The sequence below is a fragment of the Macrobrachium nipponense genome, chromosome 12 (genome assembly GCF_015104395.2).
Source record: "Macrobrachium nipponense isolate FS-2020 chromosome 12, ASM1510439v2, whole genome shotgun sequence".
Taxonomy (NCBI): Eukaryota; Metazoa; Arthropoda; class Malacostraca; order Decapoda; family Palaemonidae; genus Macrobrachium; species Macrobrachium nipponense.
The window spans coordinates 84,878,289-84,902,849 of record NC_087205.1 but is presented as its reverse complement, the minus strand read 5'-3'; the positions used below and the strand labels follow the sequence as shown (position 1 = coordinate 84,902,849).

General features: G+C 38.6%; 1 protein-coding gene across 6 annotated transcripts in view; it reads left to right on the top strand.

Moving 5' to 3' along the window:
- The window catches only part of LOC135224627 (chromodomain-helicase-DNA-binding protein 7-like), a 271,651-nt gene that overhangs the window by 30,074 nt on the left and 217,016 nt on the right, over positions 1–24,561 (top strand). For all 6 annotated transcript variants that reach the window (XM_064263825.1, XM_064263824.1, XM_064263819.1 and 3 more), the window contains one exon: positions 13,988–14,080. In XM_064263825.1, coding sequence (XP_064119895.1) covers positions 13,988–14,080 — 93 coding nt within the window. The remainder of the gene's footprint in view (positions 1–13,987; positions 14,081–24,561) is intronic.

Sequence of the window (24,561 nt, the reverse complement as noted above, 5' to 3'; positions counted from 1 at the left end):
TGATATGTGTATCTTCTACATATAAGTAATGGAAAATTGGTATGATGCAAGGTGCAAGATTTTTTATTTCTCAAAGATTATTTTGGAGAAAGATGGATTGCTAGTTTTATTGAGAAGACATTATTGTAGGTGCATTTGTACACAGCAAACCATTTGGACGCTAATGTACAATAATTGGGTTTTTGTTTAATTAGGTATACGTACTACATATGATGGTTCGCATATTTTTTTACTGTTGAAAGTTTTATACACTTTTGGATTGCTGGATGTTTAGGTTTAGGCTTAATAATTACTATTCAAAGCCCCTCAGTGGTGTGGTCGGGGTGTGGTGTGGTTGGTATGGTGCTGGCATGCCACCTCGTTGGTCGCGAGTTCGATTCTCGGGCATTCCATTGAGGTGTGAGAGATTGTATTTCTGGTGATAGAAGTGCACTCTTGACAAGGTTTGGAAGTCACATAAAGCTGTTGGTCCCATTGCTGAATAACCACTGGTTCCATGCAACGTAAAAACACCATACAAACAAACGATCATTATTCTTCTATAAAAAGTACACCCAGAGAAAAAAAAGTTTTCCATAGATAAGTACTTCGATTTTCTTGCCAGACAGCTTGTTTTTATAGACATCTTGATTCTAATACATATTGTACAAATTCTATTGTGATTATAAGACATATTATTCAAGTTCTCTCTTCTTCTTCTTCTTCTTCTTCCCAGCTTTTTCCCATTTTTATATGGGGTCGCCGTTTCGGATGAGCCGTTTCCATCTATTTCTATCTTGCGCTTCTGCCTCATCAATTCCCTTCTCATGTAAATCTCCTCTCACACAGTCCTTCCATCTCTTTCTTGGTCTCCCTCTCTTTCTTCTTCCTTGCACCTCCACTCCCATAGTATGTCTCCCAGCGTGGTCCTCATCTCTCCTCAACAGGTGTCCATACCAATCTCAGCCTCCCTCCTGCACTTTCTTTGATACTTCCACCACCTTAGTTGACCCCCTTACGTAGTCGATTTCTGATCCTATCCACTCTTGTTACCCCAGACATCCACCTAAGCATTCTCATTTCTGCCACATCCATCTTCTTCCGCTCTGCTTTTCTCATGCTTGCTGTTTCCGACCATACAGCATTGCTGTTCTTACCACCGTCTTGTGAAATTTTCCTTTTAACCTAAGCGGCACTTTTGTCACAAAGAACTCCCACCGAGCCGCTCTCCAGTTGTTCCAGCCTGCCTGTACCCGATGTTTTACTTCTTCTCCATACTTCCTCCAGCGTTAACAAAAGATCCCAAATACTTAAACTTATCAACTCTCCTTATTTGCTCTCCACCAAGCTGAATACTTTCTCTATCATCCCCCTCAGTGGTGGTACACATATATTCTGTCTTGGATCTACTTATTCTCATTCCTCTGTCCTCCAGTACTTGTCTCCATCTTTCCAATTTCACTTCCAGATCTTCCCTGCTCTCTGCACACAGAACAATATCATCCGCATACAATATGTTCCATGGTACTGTCTCCCTTACTCTCTCATTCATTTAAAAAATCTAAGAGTTTGTGATTAAAAATTTTCCATCACACCCATTGTAACCATAAAACTTTGCCCTTCAATTCTACCACAGCTCTAGAACTGGTGTTAGATGCCCTTGGAATATTTTGCTTATGGATGCTGAAAGGTGAGGTTAATATGACAGGATTTATATCACAAGTAGACATAAAAATAGATTTACACCACCTGATAAGTCACATATTTAGATAGTCGTAAGACTTGCTAAAAGGGTTCGTTATTTAATGAAAGTGGAAGACCCACTAGTGCAGAGGCGAGGCATTTAGGCAGCTGGGTAGGGAGAGAGACCATAGGGTTACGGACAAGAAGTAGAGGCAGGACGTAATATCGCTGGGGCCAAAGAGGTCCTTTAGAGGAATTTGAAAAACTAGTTCATGGTTATGGTATGCAGAATAGGAGTTCACCACCAGTTTTACTTTTATTTTTCATTCATATTTTTGTCTTACTTAATCCTCTGGCACCCCGGGATGCATAGGGCCTCAATGAATTCATGCCATATATCTTTTTCCTGTGCCATCTCCCTGCGCTCAACCCAATTCTCAGATTCAACCTCCCTCCTCATTGTCATAAGCCACGTTTCTCTTGGTCTACCACGTCCTCTACTGCCCAGCGGCTTCCATTCAGTTACATCCTGGACTAACTCATCTTCTCTTCTTAAAGTATGCCCCATCCATCTCCATCTTGATAATCTAACTATATCGTTCACATTGGGCACCCCTGCCACCTCCCGAATCGCTGCATTTGTTATATGCTGCTGCCATTTGATTCCCAAAATCCTTCTCAGTGCTTTATTCTCAAAGGCAAGAAATTTTACATCAGTTGTCACCGTGCTGTACCACAATTGGTGCCCATAAGTTAATATTGATCTTACAAGTGAAATATATATTTTGATTTTGCTGTGAACTGATATTTGATTTGACCTCCAAACTTTTTTTTAGCATGCTCATTGCTGGTTCTGCCCTCCCTATTCTCTCCCTGAATTCTGTACCTAGTGATTGTCTGATCACCACTCTGAATCTGCATGACCTTAGTCTTTCTGTGGTTGATCACCAATGCAACCTTTCTCCCCTCCACTACTAACTTGTCTATATCATTTCCTGCATTTCAGCCATTATAGAAGCAAATAGAATTATATCATCCGCATATTCAAGATCACAATCTCTGGTCCCCTTTCCATTGTATGCTATTATTCATTCCTTGCTTTACCTTGGTCATAACATGATTAATCACCATAATAAACAGTAGAGGGGACAGTATTCCGCCTTGTAGTACTCCAGTCTTGACCTCAAATGCATCTGTAAAACTACCATCTACCACTACCCACAAGTTCCACTACGCAAATCCATAATGATGTTTACAATCTTTTCTGGTATCCCAAAATATTAAGTATGTTGTATTTGAAAGTTATTAGCCACCTGGTCGTTGACTGCCTGATTCATGACACTTTCGATAAATAATCTCTTGAAGGGAGCCAGAAGCTGAAAGTAATGGAAAGTTATTAATTAAGGAGCACATCCAGCTTTTCAGAGATTAATTTTGTCCCAAAGGATGACCTTGAAGGTTCTGCTGTGGTTTCATGTCGAAATAAATATGTGCATAGATTTCAAGGAACTTGTGGTAGTGATGTTGGCTTTGCTTATTCTTGGTCTCGAGTTCAACCCCAGGTCATGGCTTTGTAGGCTTTACTGGCCACACAAGACCTTAAAATCTCAGTGAGTCAGAAATGAGGGTTTTTTTTATGGGACCCATAGGTCTGCCTGCTCATTCAGCAGCAGCCAGCAGCAGCCATTGCCTGGTTTTCCTTGGTCCATGCTTAGTTGGAGAAGAGCTTGCAAGTGCTGATTATGTGTATACTGTAACTTCAGTCTCCAGGACAATTGTGCACTAGTGCAGTTGCCAATCCCATGCTTCTGCTGCTTGTGAGTGACTAGAGATTACCCATTCTTCCAAAGTGAGAAATGGCAGAATAAGAGATAACATACTGGTTGACGACCTATTCCTACAAAAAATCTGAAAAGATGAAATGAGAGGTATTAAAGTTTTAAGCATTTTAGGAAATGATTTATTCTTTTTTATTTAAAATAAAGTTCAAAGAGAAATTGTAAAAAAAAGAAGAAAAAGTTTGCTTCAGTTTTTAGTGTATTTGAAAGTTCGGCTTACTTTGCTTTTGAAATAATCTGAATACATCAAAAAGTATTTTCTGTGGACCCAAAGAGAATGGAAGATGGGATTAAACTTTCCTTTTCTTGCTGAAGACTTGGGGTTTATCATACCTTTTCTTGCTCTTTGTGTGTTTTTCCTTCTTGCTCTTGTGTGTTTTTCCTTCTTGCTCTTGTGTGTTTTTCCTTATATAATATCTCATTTCTTAGGGTAATAGTATAACTTCTACGAAAATGTAAATTCAAACAAAATATTGAAATTTACTAGGAAACTGTTTGAATAGATCCTCCCAACTTAAACTGGATTTCAAGATAGGAAAAGCACTGTAGATGGGAGCATTTTCCACAATTGTAAAGGTGGCTGAGATTATACATCGTCTTACTTAACAGATATTGAACAAGAACGTTGCCGTGAAAATAAGTGATGTATAGGAACAGAAATTTCTGAGATATGCTTTTGTTTCTGTTTCTATATGTATGTATACATGCTTCAGTAATTTTCATAGAATATAGTATATAGATAGGGTACTAGTTAAAATTGAACAACAGAATGTGAAGAAAACATACTGAGATGTTTTAATATAAAAGTACTTTATAGTATAAAGCTTGTGAATATATGAAAGTAATCTGTAAAGTTAATTAATTCATAGTAGTGGACAGCAAAACATTAATAAGAATTCGGTAAAGCTATATTGTACTATGAACTTACACTGGAATGGGATGGATTGCTATTGTAGCCTGTATAAAATAAGAGAAAAAAATTTATAAAATAAACTGTGCATCAACTCTTAGTAAACTCTTAACATATGTAAACCTTTAAATTTTGAATAATAATTTTTTTTTTTTAACCTAACCTTGTTGACAACAGAGTTGTGGTTTCAGTATGTATCAATTGCCAGTGTGTTGTAAAAGTAGGATTTTGTTATTTGATAAGCTGTACCACTGCATTTTCTAACCATTCTTATAATATTTGCAGTGGCATACCACCCCTGACAAATGACTTGGTATTTTTTTTTTTTTTTTTTTTACTGCCAAAGATATTTGCATGGAAAATTACAGATAAAATCTAAACCAGAAAAGTAAATGTTTGAGGTGGGGTTATATGTTTTCAAGATAAAATAAAAAATTATAATAATGCAGTGTCCTAGTTGCAGGCTGCCCACCAATAAATTTGAAGTAAACTTATAATGCAAAGTGTCTAAGTTGCAGAGTGTCTACCAATAAATTTTAAAGTACGTATTGTAATTGTGCCCTCAAATGTACAAACTTGTCTTAAAACTCTCAGGTCCTCTTGAATTTATCTAGCCATTTCATCAACAGTTAAATGTAATTGCTGAGAAATATTTCCTTTAATGTAAGCAAATATCGATTTTTGTTTTTGATAGGTATGTAAAATTAAGAATTTGTGTAAATTGCAAACACAAATAACAGGAAAATAGAATGTTTTGTAACCTAGATATGCTGTTTGTTATAACAATACAGTTCTGTAGAAGATGCAAGATACTAATTAGCAAAATGTAAAGAAAACATTTTCAATTTATTTAAACAAATCAAAATTCTGAAACACCAAACCAAAATTACTGTTTCGGGAATTTTGGTATACAAACAAGGAAACTGCAAAGTAATCTGAGTCGTTAAAATTGTAAATCTTTAATTATAAAAAAAAATCCCAGACTTTCCCAGCTGAATTTAACAATGATTGTCAAGCTGATTGTTTTGGTTGCTGTAAAATTTCAAGATGGTGTCTTGTTTCAAAAATACATGAGGTATAATTCACTGGACATGTTAACATTGAGATTTTTAATGGTTAAGGATAGGAAATGAGTACAGTTAGGTGCACGAATTAGGAAAGATTTTAATTCTGAAGGCACAAATTGGTGAGAGAGGTTAATACTGAACAACTATTTACAGTTCAGTTGTTGACACATCTAGTTCAGGTATAATGGTTACTCTTGTCCAGAGGTTCTCAAAAAAAAAATTCTCTATGTCAGAACATCATCCCCCCCCTTTTTACCATTTGTCAGAATTTCGTTCCCCCCTTTTCCAGAAATTGTCTTTTCTCAAAAGGTGCATTCTAAATATAACCCCCCTGTTTGAGAACCATTGTCTAATCTGTTTTTGGTGAGTTGACGGAATATATTTTTCTGTAATTAAAGGATACAGACATAATATCCCTATGGGATATGGTCTGCAGAAAATAGAATTTTATATAGGTGATCAAAATGTTAACTTGGGTATTTGATATTCCAGAAAACCATAAGATATTTCTCACAACACACAAAAATAATTATTTAATCTTGGCCATATGAAGCAGATGCATCTTCCTGATGGGTATTGTGAACACTAAAAAGATTTGAAACCGTTGGCCCTTTTGAAAATTAGAAGGAAATTTTTACTGTTTCAGAAATGTTATTTCATTATGTTCATGAATGCACTGAACCCAAGGGACATCTTTAAAGTTCTCTTACTGCTATCCTGCCCCAAAAATCTGTTTTTAAGTTACAGTATATACAGGAAATTACTAAATTTTGAATATTTAAAATGACTTATTTGGAAGTTGACAGATATTTTTTTGGATTTTTCAAGTGCTTCCATACTGTGAGTTTTTCATTACAGCATGATAAAATATGTTTTAAAATCACAGTTGGATACTCAGTACTCTGAAGGATGACATGCTGTTTGGTTATCGAGCTGTTTAATTGAAATTCTGTTTGCTAGGTTACTTTATCTAATCTAGGTATGTAGCTAATGTTTTAGTATGGTATGTAGATTTACTGCAGAATTTATCCAAATTATATTTATTACACCCTAGTGATTGTCAAGAGCTGTTGTTCCTTTCACAAAGATTACTTTCTTTGGCTATGTTATCAAATAGAAGTAGCGAAGGGCACAGCTTGGTTATCCATAAGCGCCATGAATCGCCGAGTTTCGGTTAATGACGGGTTTGGGTTATCAGCACCCCGCCGAGAACTGAACCCCCCCTGATAACTGGCGAATGTTTATATATATATATATATATATATATATATATATTATATATATATATATATATATATATATATATATATATGTATATGTATATGTATATATATTAATTATGTATATATATACTATACAATATATATTATATATATATATATTATATTATATATATATATATATATACATATATATATATATATATACATATACATATACATATACATACACAGTGCTTCCTTGACATACAGCAATTCAATCTTGTAACTTGATGCAACATCAAGTATCAAGTTATGATGCTATGAATGCTGTTAAAGTGCCATTTCGGCGAAAAACTTGACTTGCGGCAGAAATCAACTTACAGCGCGGTGCTGGAACGGATCCCTGCCTTAAGTCGAGGACAGTGTGTGTAAGTGTGTGCATAAAAATCACAGTACTAGATGCATATGACTATTGACTACGTTATATAAGCAAATATACCACGGAAAAATGATAGGCATAAAGTCAAATCAAGGCATTGTCGAAGCACAAGAAAAGAAAATAAAGGCGAAAGTGCTTGGTTTGACTTTCTGATTAGGGAATAGTCACGTTGAATAAGTCTTTACACGGATCACTTTTTTTCTCCCCTATCTGATTGCAAATATCCACTGATTATGTCTGGGAAACCTGTATTCGTCAAAGTGATATTGGCTGTGAGTATTGACCTGGCATACACCACTCCATCTTGGTGGGGGCGACCCTAGAGGATGCTGTTGATCTGGTTCTCGTTATATTTCTTTTGGATGCGGTTGGTAGCCCTGTGACCTTCTCTATGACTGCTGTGTAAATACTGTTTAGAGTTAGGAAAGTTAATCTTGCAGTTAATTGAAGGTTGTGGGTGGAAGATTTTATTGGGAAAGTAGGGTGTGCCAGGAAAACAGTAACACTGAAGTCGAGATATGCAAAATTAAATTCTGGCTTGGTTATGAGATTAGAAAGAGGTGTCGCTTAGGGAAGTGAGTATTTTGGAAATTTTTTGAAACTTTACAGTTATTACTTAGGTTCTTTGCCCTAGCTTCTGCAGTTCTGCCCTAGCTACAGCTAATTTCATTCTTTATACTATGCCTCCCATTCATATTCTTTTTCTTCCATCTTACTTTCCACCATCTTCCAACAATTTTCATAATGCAACCCCGAGGTTATCCTCCTGGTACAACTTGAAAACCACCTTTACTTTCAGTTTTCCTCTCATCGCTGAATGACCTCTAGGTCCCAGCACTTGGTCTTTTACCCAAATTCTTGTATTCCAATTCCAAGAGGGTAAAGTTTACTTTGAAAATATTCGTGGAAGTTACTGGTGGGGATGTAAGAAGTGCGATTAAGATGTTTAGAATGTAAAGGCATTAGAAGTGAATACTGTGGCTGCGCGGGGTGGGTAAGATATGTCTGGATGAGGGAAGATTTTCAAAGAAATCGGGAGGAATGATTCGTGTGTGTGTATTTTGACATGGTTTCGTCACATAGAGAGAAAGGAAGACTGCAATGCTCAAACGAGAGATAAATCGGAAATGTAGTAAGGGAAGAGGTAACCTAAGTAATAGGAGAAATTATGAAATAGGTGTTGGAGCGTGGTCCTTTTATTTTTTATGGAAAGCTCGTAAAGGAAGACCTAAACAAAACTGCTGTAATGGTTGCTTACGATGTGAAGGAGGGTACATATCACGTTTTTCGTAAATCTCTTCTCTCTCTCTCTCTCTCTCTCTCTATCCGCTCTCTCTTCTCTCTCTCTCTGTGTGTGTGTGTGTGTGTGTGTGTGTGTGTTTTGTGTGTTCAAGGTCTTAGGTTGCAATAATGGAAGCATGAGCGAATCATGAAATTTGCCTATCTAACCTTTCTGACATGGAGGAATGCTACTCTAGCATGTTTTTCTTAATGGATCGACAGAGCAGTCTATATTATAGTTCTGGCTGAATGTGTATATCGTGGTATTAAGTAACTCATTAGTTAACTGGGCAATAAATCATTACAATATAGTCGAAGTGGTGAACAACTTTTTAACAATTGTTTTTCGTTAAATGCAAATGCGCGTTTATCGACACGAGGAAACACCATTGTTTTAAAATGTCGAAGGTTTGCAGTGAGATTCATCAACCCAGTGGCTCGCCATCCTTATGTGGGAACTGCTAATAGTAGACCCTTCCCCTTAGTGTTAAAGTGGGTGTATGCAAAGGATGTATCCTTGCATTGAATTCACATTTCGGTTGTTGTTTAGGTGCTCACGCCATTGGCAGGGGTACAGTACATAGCATTTACGATTTGTAAGCGAGTTGTTTGGTTGTTATAAGTACGCAGGTTAAATAGGATGCAGTAAGGCATGTTGGACAAGATGCCATTTCACATAGCTTCAGGTGTGTCAACGAAACTTTAATACTATGTGACGCACATGGAAGTTGACGTTCCTGAGTACTGTTGTCTGAGCAATTCCTCACTGATACCCGTAGTACGCACATCATCAAGCTCCCTCGACAGAGACGCGTTTACTTCTAACAAGAAATGTTGAAATGTTTCCTCATTGAAGATGCATACTTTAAGTATGCGCTGATAACCGAATAAGCTTTGAGCATACAGTAGTCTACGGATTTTAAAAGTTGAAAGTGAAAGTACGTTGTCGGCTGCAATTCCATATGATTCTTTAAAGGCGAAACCCCGTAGATTTTTTTATGTCCATATGATTCTTTAAAGGCGAAACCCCGTAGATTTTTTTTATTGTCTATAAATGATATTTTGTAGCTTGGGATCCTCTATTCTGTCGAGAGAGAGAGAGAAAGAGAGTGAGTTACAGTTAATGCGTCTAGGAGAATCATCATTAAATTGTAGATTTATTGAGCTTTTAAGTGGACGTATTATGAGATTTGCAGATCATATGCATTTCATGGAAAAGGGAAATTCGGAAGTGGAAGTAAACTGATAACCCAAAATGGTATGCCGATATCTGCCATCACTAGCTCTCTTTAAGAATACAGTAGATGCAAAGCCAGGGATTGTGGCTGTTTTGGTCAGTTTTATTCATTTCGGTTTCGTGGATTGATTTTGTATAAGGATTGCCATTGCAACTGCATTCAAGTGAGCTCGATTCCCTATTTTAGCTTCAAGTAGCCGTTTATCCATCATTGATTTCGAGTAGTTATTCTTCATCTGTTCTTCCCCCAGTGAGTAAAGACAGCGTACAGAAATTAATGATACGTTGATTTTCCTGTTACTTTATGCCGATGGTGATTTTTTTTTCTTTAAATCAAACCATAGCAGATTTTTTAAATCAAATCATAGTTGAATTTACGTACAGGGAGTTGGAAATCTAACAGTCTCTTCTTTTGCTTTTGGGATTAAGAGAAGGAACTCGTGTCTCATATCCTTCAATATGCTTCACGTTGCAGTCTAGCATAGATGAGTGTTTTTCATTTTTATCTTTTATTAGAGAAAATATACAATATCTACAGTTCTATCATTTGATCTTTTCTTAGAGAAAATATACAACATTTACAGTTTTAAGATTAGGTATTACAAGCAGAATTGTATCTAATTTGACTTAAATTCAACCAAAAAATGAGAAATACAGGGAATACGTCTTGATGTGGCGCTGTTACACACAAGGGCCGAATGAAAATTCGGCCACTTGTCTTTTTCATTTTGATTTCCTGAAATCCATAATTTTCTTTTGAAGCTGTTGATGTGTTATTACAAGTTTATTCAAACCAGTTAAATAAGTCTATAACTCGGAATGTCAAGTCTAGTTAAATTTGATTTTTTTCCTCCAACCCTGTTCTGTCGCAATCACCTTGTATATATATATATATGTAATATGATATATATAGATATATATTATATATAATTATATATATATATAATATATAATATAGAATATGTCTATATATATATATTATATATATATATATATATATATATATAATATATCCATACATATAAATACATACATAATATTACTACATATATATAATACATATATAATAACTACATATACTATATATATAGTATACTTAATATATATATATAATATATATATAATATATATATATATATACACATATATATATATATAATATATATATATAATATATATATATATATATATATAATATTATATATTTCGTTCGCCCATTTCATAAGATATCTGCCTTTCTTATCCATCACCTAGTTTTTCCCTCATCCATATCATCGACACTTTTAACAGTGCATTAATTTGGAAATATGTCATCTTGACTATGAAATTGTTAATTTTTAAAAGTTCATTAGGTAGTAAATTAACGAGAATAATATTCGAGTAGGAAAAAAAGGTGTCAATTGATGCATGCAAAAGTATCTGATAAGCAGTGGTTAAACGAGACTGCAAAAGTTGTGGAATGTACAATTCTGAAGTTCACTTCTATTGGTCTGTCAGATTTCCGTCAGAAAGGAAGACTGAATTTAAGACAGACACACAGAGAGAGGAGGACTGATGAATAAGTGTAATAATGTTCTTTCGCATGGTTTATTAGCTTACTAAAACAAACTGATCTCGTGTGGGGGGGGGGGGGGGATATTTTTAAACAAACTGATCTCGGTAAGGGGTGGGGTGTGTGTGTAGGGATTTTTTTGTTGTGAGGCGGTCTCTGTAGGCTAACCTAGTTTAGAGGAAAGTTTTATTTTTGTGTATAGTAAAAGCGTTAATATTTTAGGTTATCAATATACAATCGAAATTGTGCATTTGATATTCTCAAACGATGCCATCTTGAAATGCCGGCCACGCCCCCATCTTTTGAAAATGAGTTGTTGTGAATAGGGAATCCTGCAGGATTGAGTGGGTTGGTTTCTCCCATCACCACGAAATGGTTGTATGCACTAGTACAAAATTTGAGGCACTTGATTGCTTTAGTTCGACATATTGGTAACTTATTGTCAGTATATATGGATTTTGATGCATGTGCACTTATGTGCTCTTAGTAGTACCATATTCATGTCAGGCGTGACATGGATAGATAGGCATGGACAGTCTATTATCGATGACCCATTATTGGAACTTGAATAAACGTATTTGGTAAGTCTAGAGAAGAATTTTGCAAGGATGAAAGCAATTAGTAATTTGTGTGTGTGTATATATATATATATATATATATATATATATATATATATATATATATATATATATATATAATCAGTTCGTTAGTCTGAATTTTTTGGTTTGAATTACATTGTCGTTTGAAGATGACTGAGTTTTGTGCGCAGAATTGTGTAATTGTCGATGGCACCAACTCCCTCCCTCTCGCTTTCTCCCTTCTCTCCCTCTATCACCCTTTTCCTGGTCTGTCTAATGTATGGAGATGAATTGTAATGTATGAAGTCCTTCGAACTGTTGTTTAATGAAGTAGGTACTCTTCTTGCCTATCATTTTTAGGCGGAAAAGGAGGTAAAGAAAATTACATTAAACATATAAGAAAGTGGATTGGTCAGATTAGCTGCCGCCATTTTACGAGTGTATTCGGTACAGCTAGTATTTGTTTGAAGTCCCTCGCTTAATGGGCGTGATTTTAGTATGGCCATATGCCAGCACTGGCTCTTGCTCATTGAGCAGCCCGTGAGAGAAGGGAAGCTTTTAAAGCCGTCGCTCGTGGAATAGCGAGAGATAATTCCCCAGGACGCGACGGGAAGACTTGGGACTGACGGAACCAGCAATAACGAAGCTGCATGAAGTGAAGCCCTTTCGAGTCTAGGTGTAGGAGAATTTTATTTATATAATAAATATCGCATTTATATCCCGGTGATTTATCCAGTTAGAATTTGTAGGATTTGTCTCTTCCTCCCGTAACGATTTGTTTGTTGGTGATAGTTTCCAGTTCCCTTGCTTACTACAGTCCTTGTGGCATCATCTTGATTATGTTTTGTGGGCTAGATACCATATCGCCGGAAGAAAAAATAATTAATATAACCAGTCTTCCTCCATCAGCTGCGGAAGAGTAGGTATGCAGTAAGGCTTCCGGTTATTTTCTGTCGAGAATTAACCACGTGGCTCACCTGACCGTATAATGAGTCTAGGCATTTCATCGGACTTACGGTGAAATGTGAAAGAAAAAGGCAGTTTTAGTTCTGGGATATGTGGCATTATTGACGGTATGTTTTTAAAATAGAACTTTGATTTCATTGTTTGAGTAGATATTCGGATATCAGATAAATTGAGGTTTGACTAGTGTTGGATCATTGTTATTTCCGTTCCCCTAGACGAATGAGTCACAATAGAACGCGGTTGGGTCGAGGAGATTAAAAGTTCTTAGTACATACGTTGCCAGTGACCGGGATACATTTACGTATTTTTGTGTAGCGTTAAGCGATGTGATTGAAGAATAAGTGTGCGGATTGTATTTTTTTGTGAATATTCAGTCTACTAGTGCACGCTGGTATGTATAGTGAATAATAGTTGTGACTCGTTTGAAGTAAATGTTTGCTGGAATTAAATAGTGTAGAGTTGAGAAAAGGATGTAGTGGTCTGTCTTAGCTGGAGAATTGAAATTCCATCACGTGGAATGTACGGATGTATGGAATATACAGATGTACTTCCTTAATGTTGGCAGTAGTAGCATTACTGTAAGTTTTCTTAGCGAATGAGACCTCATCCTTCAAATTACACTATCTCAGAAATAAGACAGCTTACGTCAGTCTACCATACATCGCTTCTTCCCCAGTTTTTGTAATAACACGTGTGGGATCTTGTTTTGTTGTTAGGCTTTGTGTGAGAGAGAGAGAGAGAGAGAGAGAGAGAGAGAGAGAGAGAGAGAGAGAGAGAGAGAGAGAGAGGCTGGGTGTGGTCGAGTAGGCACAGGATAATTAGAAGAAAAATTTTATTACCAGGTTCCTTTGTTAGTGATGTCGGAAGGGTCTTTCTGAATTAATTGTTGATATATGTAAGTGATTTTTTTTTTACGTATGCACGAGACGTTTTGAAAATTCGCTACAGATTGTGTGTTGGCCTGTGCGAAAATTTTCTATTCAGATTTGTATTGGTCGGGAAAAAAAAACGCGTTGTCAGTATTTTAGTTCTTATTTGCTTTAGTGGGTCTACCATATTTAGTTCTGTTGAGTAGTAGGTTTGGTAGGTCTGAAATAAACTGCAGATTGAAAAACTGAGAATTTACATACTGTTTAGGCTAAATGCTTGTCGACGGTGGGCTAGATTATATTTATTTATTTTAAACAACTAAAATTGTATCTTATTGCTATGTCCGATTATGTACTATAGTTTTGTTTATAATGATTCTTCACAGATCCAAGAAATGCAGCAGCGCCTGCAGCACTTGCAGCAGCAACAACAACAACAGCAATTCATGCAACAGCCTCCCCAACCTGGCATGTACAATGTGAGTATGACAGCCTTTCAAGATACACTTGTTTTGTGTGTAATGGCACTACCCCACCTCTCTCTCTCTCTCTCCCTTGTTGGTTAGTTTTACTAAATGAAAATCTCATCTAACGAAGAAGCCAATTCCATTTTTTTTCGGTTTGAATGAGGATTTCTCATAATAGTTCTATATGCTAGTGGTTGACTTTCGTAATGCAGGGAAATTTATAATAGTTCTATATGCTAGTAGTAATGCAGGGAAATTTGTCTTGAAAGACGAACAAGTGATCGCGTATTTTGATACATGTAGAGCTTTCGCCACGATTCTTGGGCTTCCCCTACTTGACCAGATTAGTGAGGGGCCTTTGTTGCGATTGTAGCAGATTCCGTCGATTCTCTCTCTTCTCTGGCTCGCTGTGACTCGCCTGGAAACGCCAGATGTGTTTGGATGATTTCTGCTGTCCAGCTGTCTGTGCAGCTTCTCTATCCAGCCGGTCCACCTTTTTTCTTCCGTTGCAATTCGGGCTTTTGATACTGGTGACGATTTGGTCCCCCACTTCTTCTAGTCTCTTCTCCATTTTACTTGAATCGGCGTGTGCTTGACGCATGTTGCAGTTGCCTCATTCCGTTTCTTGGAAAAAATAAACTCAACACTGTTAAATTTTGGTTGCATCACAATGACGTATCACTTCCGCGTCTCTGGAGATTGAGCGTGGGTGGGAGTAGTGACTCTTCCATTACACCCCCCCATCCCTACCTACCTTTCCCTCCCTCCCATTAAAAACACTGGGAAATGAACTTTGTGGCTTTCCGAAGCTGCTCTCGCCCTCTCGTGAGCAGTCAGGCATGATTCCGCTTCATCATACGGGTGCATTTTTAGCGCTGCGTATGCCCCGACGCCATCATAAGGTTTAAATGCATGCGTCAAACTTATGGTAAGGTTTGAGTATGCCTCAGCTTTACCGTATGGTTTATACGCACTGCATTGAAGCGGTCGAGAGATTAACTTCAGTACCGAAGCACTTGCGGTAGGTTTCATTTGGCGTATTTGGAATTTGAGGCGGCGATTGTTTTTAGGTTTGGTGGAAGAAGAACGCACGAAGAAGCGTCTGTGCTTGCGACTGACGCACGGAAGGAAGGGCGTTGCTTTGAAGCCGCAAGCCGGTCGGTCAGTCAATCCAGTTTGTTGGTCTTGGTCAGCACATTGACTGGCTCGTCGCGGAACTCGGGCCGGTGTTGATGTATGGCGGGCTCTGGCATACCTAACTGTTTTGGAAGGCCCCTTTTGTGTCGGCTAATAATCCCCCCTATGCACTCCGACCAATAGGTGGGAAACCCTTCCGTTTGCGTACTGTGAGAGAGCGGCGGTTTCGGTCCGCTGGTTTTTGACATCTTTCGGGACGCTCTTATGTCCCCTGGTGTTTAGGTTTATTTTCGTTTCCACCGTGTGTGTGTGTATGTGTGTGTGTTGGTTAGTATACACGCGTTCGTAGAGCCGTTGGGGGAGGAGTTCTCAGTTCTCACTCACTTGCTTACAAGGAATAGTGGGAGGTGAATTGGAGAGGGAGGGGGGGGGGGTCTTAAATGCTTTTGCCCTGCTTGCTGGTGGGATGCTGCTGTCCTTCGCACGCTCCCGTTAGCTTTGTGGGAAATGTTCTTCGGGCTTTTTTTTTTTTTTTGTTCTTCGCAGGCTTGGGCATTGCTTGTATTATTAAATTATACCTCAATTTTACAATTACATGTATCATGTTCCATTATTGTTAATTCTTTGTGTAATGTTTGATTATGATACAGGTAAATACAAGGTATTTGATTTAATGTTCCGTTGCTTGCGGATGAGGATTACATTCGCTGTTGTTTACATGACACTTTCTTATATATTTGATAAGTGATGTGAGACCCAGAGCGAAGTGAATGTCAAGGTGGGCAGGTTTAAGGCAGGAACGTGGCGATGATCCCTCCCTTAATGAATGAAGTCCGTTCTCTAAGCACGTGTGGCGTGAGGGCGAGAATTGCTTGTGTCAATGCGGCCCTGCTCTGTGCACAGAATTTTGGTACATAACAGCTTCCAGCATAAGGCTTCTTGTGCGAATCTGGGCTCGTGCGAAGAGGGAAAGCCATGTTAGCCTTTGTGAATAGACGAGAACGGTTGATAATGGCTTTTTACGTTGATCATGTGCGTGCGTGTGTGCGCTTCGTATCTGGTGTGACAGGTGGAGGGAGTAAAGGATGCTGGTCTCAAATGTTTTGTGGCCAAAGAGTGATTTTGGCGTTTCCCCTTGAACGGCGTTGCCACTCTTGTTGACCTACGATGGGGTGATGGCCCGGCCGAAAGTAGGTTACTGGGTATTTTTCTCTAGCTCTCTTCTTCGGGGCATTCACCTCTGAGGGTTCGGCTTTGATTGGCCTAATATTTTTACGTTTTTTTTTTTTTTTTTGTGGGTGGGGTTGGGGGCCTGGCCGTTGGCAGGTCATTCTTTCCACCTCTCGAAATTGGTGGGAGGAACTGTGACACAGCAACTTTGGTCTTGGACATGACTGAAGAATAAATTCCAGAATGTTGGATTTAGTCTAGATATTTGCTTCTGTCAATTCATCAAAAGTGGGTGTTGGATGGTTGGCTCGATCCCATATAAGATATTAATTTCTGGAGGGTTAATGATGGTTGTTTTCAAAGTGGATGGAAAATCATCGTTATTTATCTTGTTAATTTTGGTACTGGCGACACTATAGTTGCACCGGTAATGATGTTTTAGGCGATTGTGTACGAGAAGGTGTTGGTGTTTGAAACGATGACGTTGATGATCATAGTTATTGCGAAGGTAGATCAATTAATCAGTCAGGTATTGGAAGAAATAATTGTTATTGTTGAAGACAATGATGGTAGAGAAGTAATTGTTGATGTTGAATGGTAGTACAGGAGTAGTTGTTGGTATTGAAGACAATGATGGTAGAGAGGTAGTTGTTTGAGTTGAAGACAATGATGGTAGACAAGTAGTAGCTGTGTTGAAAGGTAGTAGAGTAGTAGTTGTTGGTGTTGAATGGTAGTAGAGTAGTTGTAGTTGTTGGTGTTGAAGAAAGTGACAGTAGGGAAGTAGTTGGTGTTAAAGACAATGGTAGGAGGGAAGAAGTTATAGTGGAAGTAGAGAAGTTGTTGTCCTAATTGAAGACAGTGGAAGTAAAGTAGTTTTTGGTGGTGTGAAGGCAATGATAGTAGAAAAGAAATTGTTGGTGTTGAAGACAGTGATAGTGGGAGGTATATATATATAAATAATATATATACATACTATATATTAATAAATTTTAATATACATATATACACACGTAATACTGCTGGATGGCGAAGTCGCTTTAGTGTGGGTCGGTGGAGGTAGGTAGTGGTGGTGGTGATCCAGCTGTTGTTGGCGTAGAGAAAGAGGGATGGGGGGTGGTTGCGGGGATTCTGGATTGACTAGCGGAAACCGATCGATATCGCCACCATGCCACGCTTTTTTTTTTTTTTTCTGATTTGTTTGATCGAATGTGAATTTCAAATCGCTGGACTCTCTCTCTCTCTCCTCTCTCTCTCTCTCTCTCTCTCTCTCTCTCTCTCTCTCTCTCTCTCTCTCTCTCTCTCATAATTTTCCATGTGTCTTGGAAGGTGAATCCTCATGTTAACCATAACTGCTGTTGCTTACCAACTCTTACTGGAATAAGTTGAGATATTCGTTGATTTTTCATAAAATCCGTCCCTTAGGGGAGGCTACTGTCTTCAGTTTTCATTATGTTCTTTCAAATGCAGTTACTTTCTTGGACAGACTTCTTCGACTTAGTCTTTTCCACCAGTCCCGTCACCCTGCGTACTTTCATCATCTCTAAATCCTCTCGGTAATATCCTACTTATGTAAATGAAATTTAATATTTTTCTAATAAAAGAAAAAAAACAAATCACCTTGAAACTAATAGAAGAAAAAAAAATCACCTCAGCAAAATGTAACATTTTCACAATTTCCGAATTTTTTTTTCTTTCGCCCGATATACTACGAAAACAATCTGAAAAGCCTCGACCTGTGTGTGTTTGGTGGGTGCGGCCTTCAGCTATACACCTCTTAACTTGGGAGGGGATGTTCATGGGGGTGGGGGGGGGGGGGGGGTCGGGGGGGGGGGTGGGGGGCTCCCGTGGGTTATTAAGAGTAAGATTTAAAAAAAAAATGCGAGAGAGATCAAGACATTTTGATAATCCAGTTGCAAATTAACCATTTGGCAAGATTCATGAATGGACACAAAAATTTTTGGCCTTAACTTCAGAAATATGTGCCAGTACGACAAGTATTCAAGTCGTAGAGACTATATACACGATTGGCATCCTGCTCTGTACAGCGCTAGAGGATTGGACAGTGGGAGGACTGGAATAGATTTCTGAAGGATTTTGTGGGCGCAAATAGAAATAATTTTCCTTCCTATGTTGAGGAACATTCCCATGTCACTAACCTCGTTGAAAGTTTGTCCTTAATCATTTTAACCCCTGGTGGTTAGGTGACTTACGATGGGGGAGAGTATTTAACACAATGTAACCATCTGGCTGTTATGTTCGTTTGGTCGTCCATGTATTAATTATAATGATTTATCATTTAGGTAAGGGAAGTTTGTTCATTGCGACAGCAACGTCATGCGATATGAAAACAGTTATCTTGAAACACAGGTTAGTCTTCGCTCGGGAATCGAAGCTGCACTCTCAAATAGTGATTTGAAGAAATGTTTACATTTTTGTAACCTAAAATATGCGGTTGTCTTGTAGTAACCGAAAAGGTCAAGACGAGCCATAGAAGCTCATAATTATTATTTCGGAACTTGTTCATCCTTTTAACAAGGTATGGGTACAATAAAATTGTCTGGTTGCAGTTGATGGCCTAAGCAGCCCTCGAACCAGTTGATAGTTGGTAAAATGGTTATCTAGATATAAACACAGACACAATTTTTTCCCCCTTAACAAATTATAGGCGACGTTCTTTAGCTCTAAGTGGGTGTTTAGCATTTCGATGTACACAAGTGTCGAGAATAATGTACTACTGTTCAAAGTTAGTAATGTTGGCAAATTTTTAGTTTATATGTATTTGTAAAATGTACTGGTGGTTCAGGGAATAAAGTTCACGCCTTAAATGAAAATGTATCTCTCTCTCTCTCTCTTCTCTCTCTCTCTCTCTCTCTCTCTCTCTCTCTCTCTCTCTCTCTCTCTCTCATATATGAACAAAGTAACTTTGTCCGCATAATCATCTCGTTTCTTATTTCGTTATTTAAAATCTTATCTATATGTATATATAATGAGCAGGTGCCGGAAAGCAAGTAGATTCTATGAACAGTAGTTTTATCCTACCATTCGTGACCCTTAGTCACATCATCAGGGACAATCTGTAAATGAAATTATCAGCCATTAGCGTGCTATCAAAACATTAAGAAAATACATGAAGACATGTGCACTATATTATACTTAAAACTTTAAAAAATTTTGTACATGGAATTAGAATCACAACAATGAATTAGGCACTAGATGAAATCACACACAACCGTTTGCACTAAATCACACATAAAAGAAGGGAATTTTAAAATCTGTAAAATAAGACAGATAGGGGATAATCATAAAAAAAAAGTAAAATGAGACGCTTACTTGGCCTGCCACCTCGGTAGCCGCTAGTTCGATTCTCGGGCATTCCACTGAAAGGTTAGAGATGTGTATTTCTGGTGACAGACGTTCACTCTCTACGTGGTTCGGAGATCACGTAAAGCCGTTGGTCCTGTAGCTGAATAACCACTGGATCCATTCAACGTATAAACGCCATACAAACAAACAAAATAGACACACTTGCGGGACAAACACTAACCTTTCAGAACAAAGCACACACTAAAAAGTCACACAAACCTATAGACCAGAGAACCGAAAACATAAACAACCAAACTAGGCAATAAACAGTGGAACAGCCATAGTTCGGGGATTAAGAGAAGGAACTTTCATTTTGATATTTATTCTCTCAGGTATAAGCTATTCTGGTGTTTCATTTGCTTGGCCTCTAATTTTGAAATAGTCGTATTTAATAGACGTTTTACAGTTACATGCATGGTTTCAGATGGTAGACAACTGTAAAACTCCTGTTAAGCACGATTGTTTCAAGATTATAGGCCAAGCAAAAGAAACCTCAGAATTGCTTATACTTGAAAGCTTAAATATCAAATTGAAAGTTCCTTCTCTGAATCTCAAAACTACGGCTGCTCCATTGTTTATTGCCTTGTTTGGTTGTTTATATTTTCGGGTCTCTGGTCTGTAGGTTTGTGTGAATTGTTAGTGTGTGCTTTGCTCTTGCTTTGAAAGGTTAGTGTTTGTCTCACAAGTGTCTGTTATTTTACTTATTGTTTTTTATTATTATTTCCTTTCTGTTTTATTTTGCAGTTTTTAAAATTCCCTTTTATGTGTAATTTTTGTGATTTAGTGCAAACGATTTTGTCTGATTTTATCAAGTGCCTAATTTATTTTTATATGATTTTAATTCCATGTATTTAATTTTAAATGTAATTTAGTGCATATGTTTTCATGTGTTTTCTTAATGTTTTGATAGCACTCTAATGTCGGATAATTTAATTTATAGATGTCCCTGATACTGTGTCTAAGGGTCACAAACGTAGGATTAAACTACTGTTCATGAAATCTGCTTGTTTTTCCTGCACCTGCTCCCTTTTAATATACATATGGGGGAAAATTATTATGTCTTCCGCATAAATATATATATATATATATATATATATATATATATATATATATATATATATATATATTGTGTGTGTTTACATAAGTTATTCGTAATTTTCTGTTACAATTTGTGTCATTTTAGTAAAGGTCCAGCTTTTTGTTTGTAAATTTCTCCCAATACCGTTTCGTTCTCCATTACGTGGCAATACATGTACAGTCTCCATACCTAGTTTCCTTGTGGTTCTGGCTGCTGCTAAATAATGTTTAGCTCTAGTTTTGTAATGTGAAATTTTTGGGAGGGGTGTGAATAAGACTAGAGGAGGATGATACTTTTGTCTGGCTTTCGACTACTGTTACAACGGTTTCCCTGGTGTTTACCCAAGGTACGATTCCCTACTTTCCTTTGAAACAATATTCCATACTGGAGTCGGAAATTAAGGCTATTTTATTTTTAGAAGCTTATTTCGGTCCTTTGTTTTGTGTCTTGTTGCATCATTGGACCTGAAATATTTTGAGGTCATCCAGTGAACCTCCATGGACGTTTCGAGATGTTTCCGCGACTGAGTTTTTCCCGCATGACTACAGAAACATTGGCGTGACTTCGAACATCTCATGGTGACTACTTTTGTTTTTCGCCATGCGACGTTGAAGCGTTTTGTGGTAACCATTTCATAACGTGACCTTCTATGGTGTTCTATGAAGACCTATTTTATAGACGACCTGAGAGGCAGTCGGATGCTTTTTAAGCTTCCAATGCACTTTTGAAGCCTTGTGGCGACGTTGCCGCAAAGGTCTTTCGACGCTTGCACGACGACCAGCGAATGGAAGCCATATAGCTATAGTAGATTCACATCAGCCGTGCAGCATTTGATGTCTAGGCCCTTCCCTTACGACGGTCCAGTTTGGCTGTTGATGAGCCAATCACAGGGCTGGAAACTGGTCTCTCGAGAGTTCACATAGGCAGGATGTATGTTCCATCTCTTCTGAAGTATACGTCTTTCAGGAGAGGTGGAGCATACATCATGCCTATGTGAACTCTTTCGAGAGACAGAGTTTCCAGCCCTGTGATTGGCTCATCAACAGCCAATCTGGACCATCGTAAGGGAAGGGCCTAGACATCAAATGCTGCACGGCTGATGTGAATCTACTATAGCTATAGGGCTTCCATGATTCGCTCATCAACAGCCAATCAGGAGCGTCGTAAGGGACGGGCCTAGACATCAAATGCACGGTTGATGTGAATCTACGTTAGTAAAATTTTCCTGTGGACCGAACCAATTGTGAACGGACGTTATTAAGAAGGTACAACAATCGTACATTTCGAGGATCAAATGGAATTTCCTCGTACAACGTGAAGTAGCACGATGTTAGGTTATCAGAAGTGAAAATACAAGCAATAACTAACTTCAGTCGATACAATGGACATTTTTCGTATATTATAGCAATTCACATCCCCTTCCCCCTTGGGCCTTTGCATTTTTCTTGACATGTCTTGGCATTAAAGCAAATAACCGTTTTGCGCAGCTTAACGTCGGTATGACTGGCCTTGCGTGGCTTTTGTTTAACTCTTGAATATTTCAATAGATTTCTCGTTACTCCTCCGCCCCCTCCTCTCTCTCTCTCTCTCTCTCTCTCTCTCTCTTTTATCTTGAGATGTGGATGCCCGGAGACCATTTCTAGTCTTCCTATCTGGTCACCATCCAGCTGGGAAGCTTCATCTTGACCTTGGAATGTGGTTTTGGATTTTGTGCAGTCAGTCCCCTGTCATATTTGACTGGGCGCTTTCTTTTCTTGATTTTGTCTGCGCAGTCGTATCTTTTGCTTGGATGCCTACAGTCGCGTGTCGTTTTGCCCGTTTTGCGCAGTCTCAGAGAATTTCGACATTTTCTTCATTGTACGTTTGTGATCTTGTACGTTGATTGTGTTTTAGGTTTTGCTTAGTCTTATGATATTCTTTACATATTGCGTTGGTCATTTCACGCAGACCACTCGGATTTCTCAGTGGTCTTCATCCCACAGTTATAGTGACTTCATAGTCGCAAGCGAGTAAACTTGCAGTTTTCAATACTTACTCATCTTTGGGAAATCCAGTGATTGTTTTTGCGCAAATCGTGCTTGGGCTTGATATCGAATATTTGAGTAGTATTTTGCGTAGACTTCCACCTGCCTCCTTTCCCCACAATCCCCATCTTCTGTATCCCCCTCCTTTGTCGCCTTGATCGTATTGGGTAGAAATTTTGGTTTGGCAGCAGCAGCTGAAGCATCGCTTCTTGCTTCCTCATCGCCCTCTGCAACCCCCCCCCCCCCCCACCCGCCCCTTGGTTTCCAAATTCTTCTTAGGGGCAGGGTCGAGTGAGATATATATATATATATATATATAGATATATATAAATATATATATATATTATATATATATATAATATTTATAGGTTTATTTTCTAAAATGTACGTATTATTTCTGCTTACTTATGAATACGTATTGTTTTATACGGTATACTCTTAGTAGGTAATTTATTGACTAACGGAAAACTACTTTGTGGTTTGAATTTCACCTTTTGTAAGTAAGTTGAGTTTTATTGATCATTTCGTGAATCTCTATCGTCTATAGTAATCAATGACTTGAGATTGTGTTCGTTGACAACTTTCGATGCAGTAGCCGTTTTGTCTTAGAGTTCAAAAGTTGGGGATTTTGATCAGTCTTGAATGTAGGAGTCTTGATCTTAGGATATCATCCTTATCCCCACCCCTAGCGAATTCCCTACGAAATCCCTAGACCATTTTTGAATCTGACTTTAGTTTTGTTAGCTCCTTACTAGGGAAAGAGTATTTCTGTATTTTCGTATTTCCAATGCTGGCTGTGTTATTGTTGGCGTGTCACGGTTTCCATTGTTTCACGTCCCATTGTCTGGGCAGATCGATTGCAGGGAAATATTAGCCAAATCGGATGCTGCAACCAACAATGCCCTTTTGACGAAACTGGCGATCACTCGGAAGCTTCGATTCCAACGGGTCATTTTGAATGCGTCACTGACAGTGTGAAGGACGCTGGCCAGTCTGAAATGGTGTGAAAAGTCGGATTGGATTCATTCCTAAAGGTGAAACGAAGACTGGGAAGGTTCTTCTTGTTGTGGCCTTTGAGCCCGAGTGACTTCTTTGACTAGATGATGGTGACGACCACGATGGAGGGAGGCGGCGGCGGCGGTGGTGGTGGTGTTGGCCATGTCGGGAACGAGAGCCACTGCGAGCCAGCTTGATGACGATGACGACAGCGACCATGAATATTTTAGAACTGGTAATGGTTTTTTGTTGTTGGAGAGGAGGAGGAGAGGAGAGGAGAAGAGAGGAAAGGAGTGATTTCTGTTGGAGGATGAGGAGTAGGAGTTTGGTGTAGGAGAGGGGATGGGTCGGGCGGGCAGAGAAGAGTATTGATTTGTGGCCCTGGGAGGCTACTTGGGCTAAGGAACCCAGCAAAGGCTGCTGCTGCTGCTGCTGCTGCTGCTGGTGGTGGTGGTGGTGGTGGTGGAGGAGGTGGTGGTGGTCCTGCTGCCTACCCTGCCTGCTTGCCTGGGCTGTATTTGCTGCTTAGGGGAAGGAAGGAAGGCAGGCAGGCAGAGGCAGACCGACCCAACTGCCTCCACCACCTCCACCCCCGTCCCCCTCAGCCCCATCTTTTCCTCTGCGCCTCCTTCCTTTTTCCCTCCTCTCTCTCTTCCCCCCTTCCGATCCCCCTCTACTCAAACGAGAAGATTCACTCTCCCTTTGCAAGATCGGAGCCTGGTCTG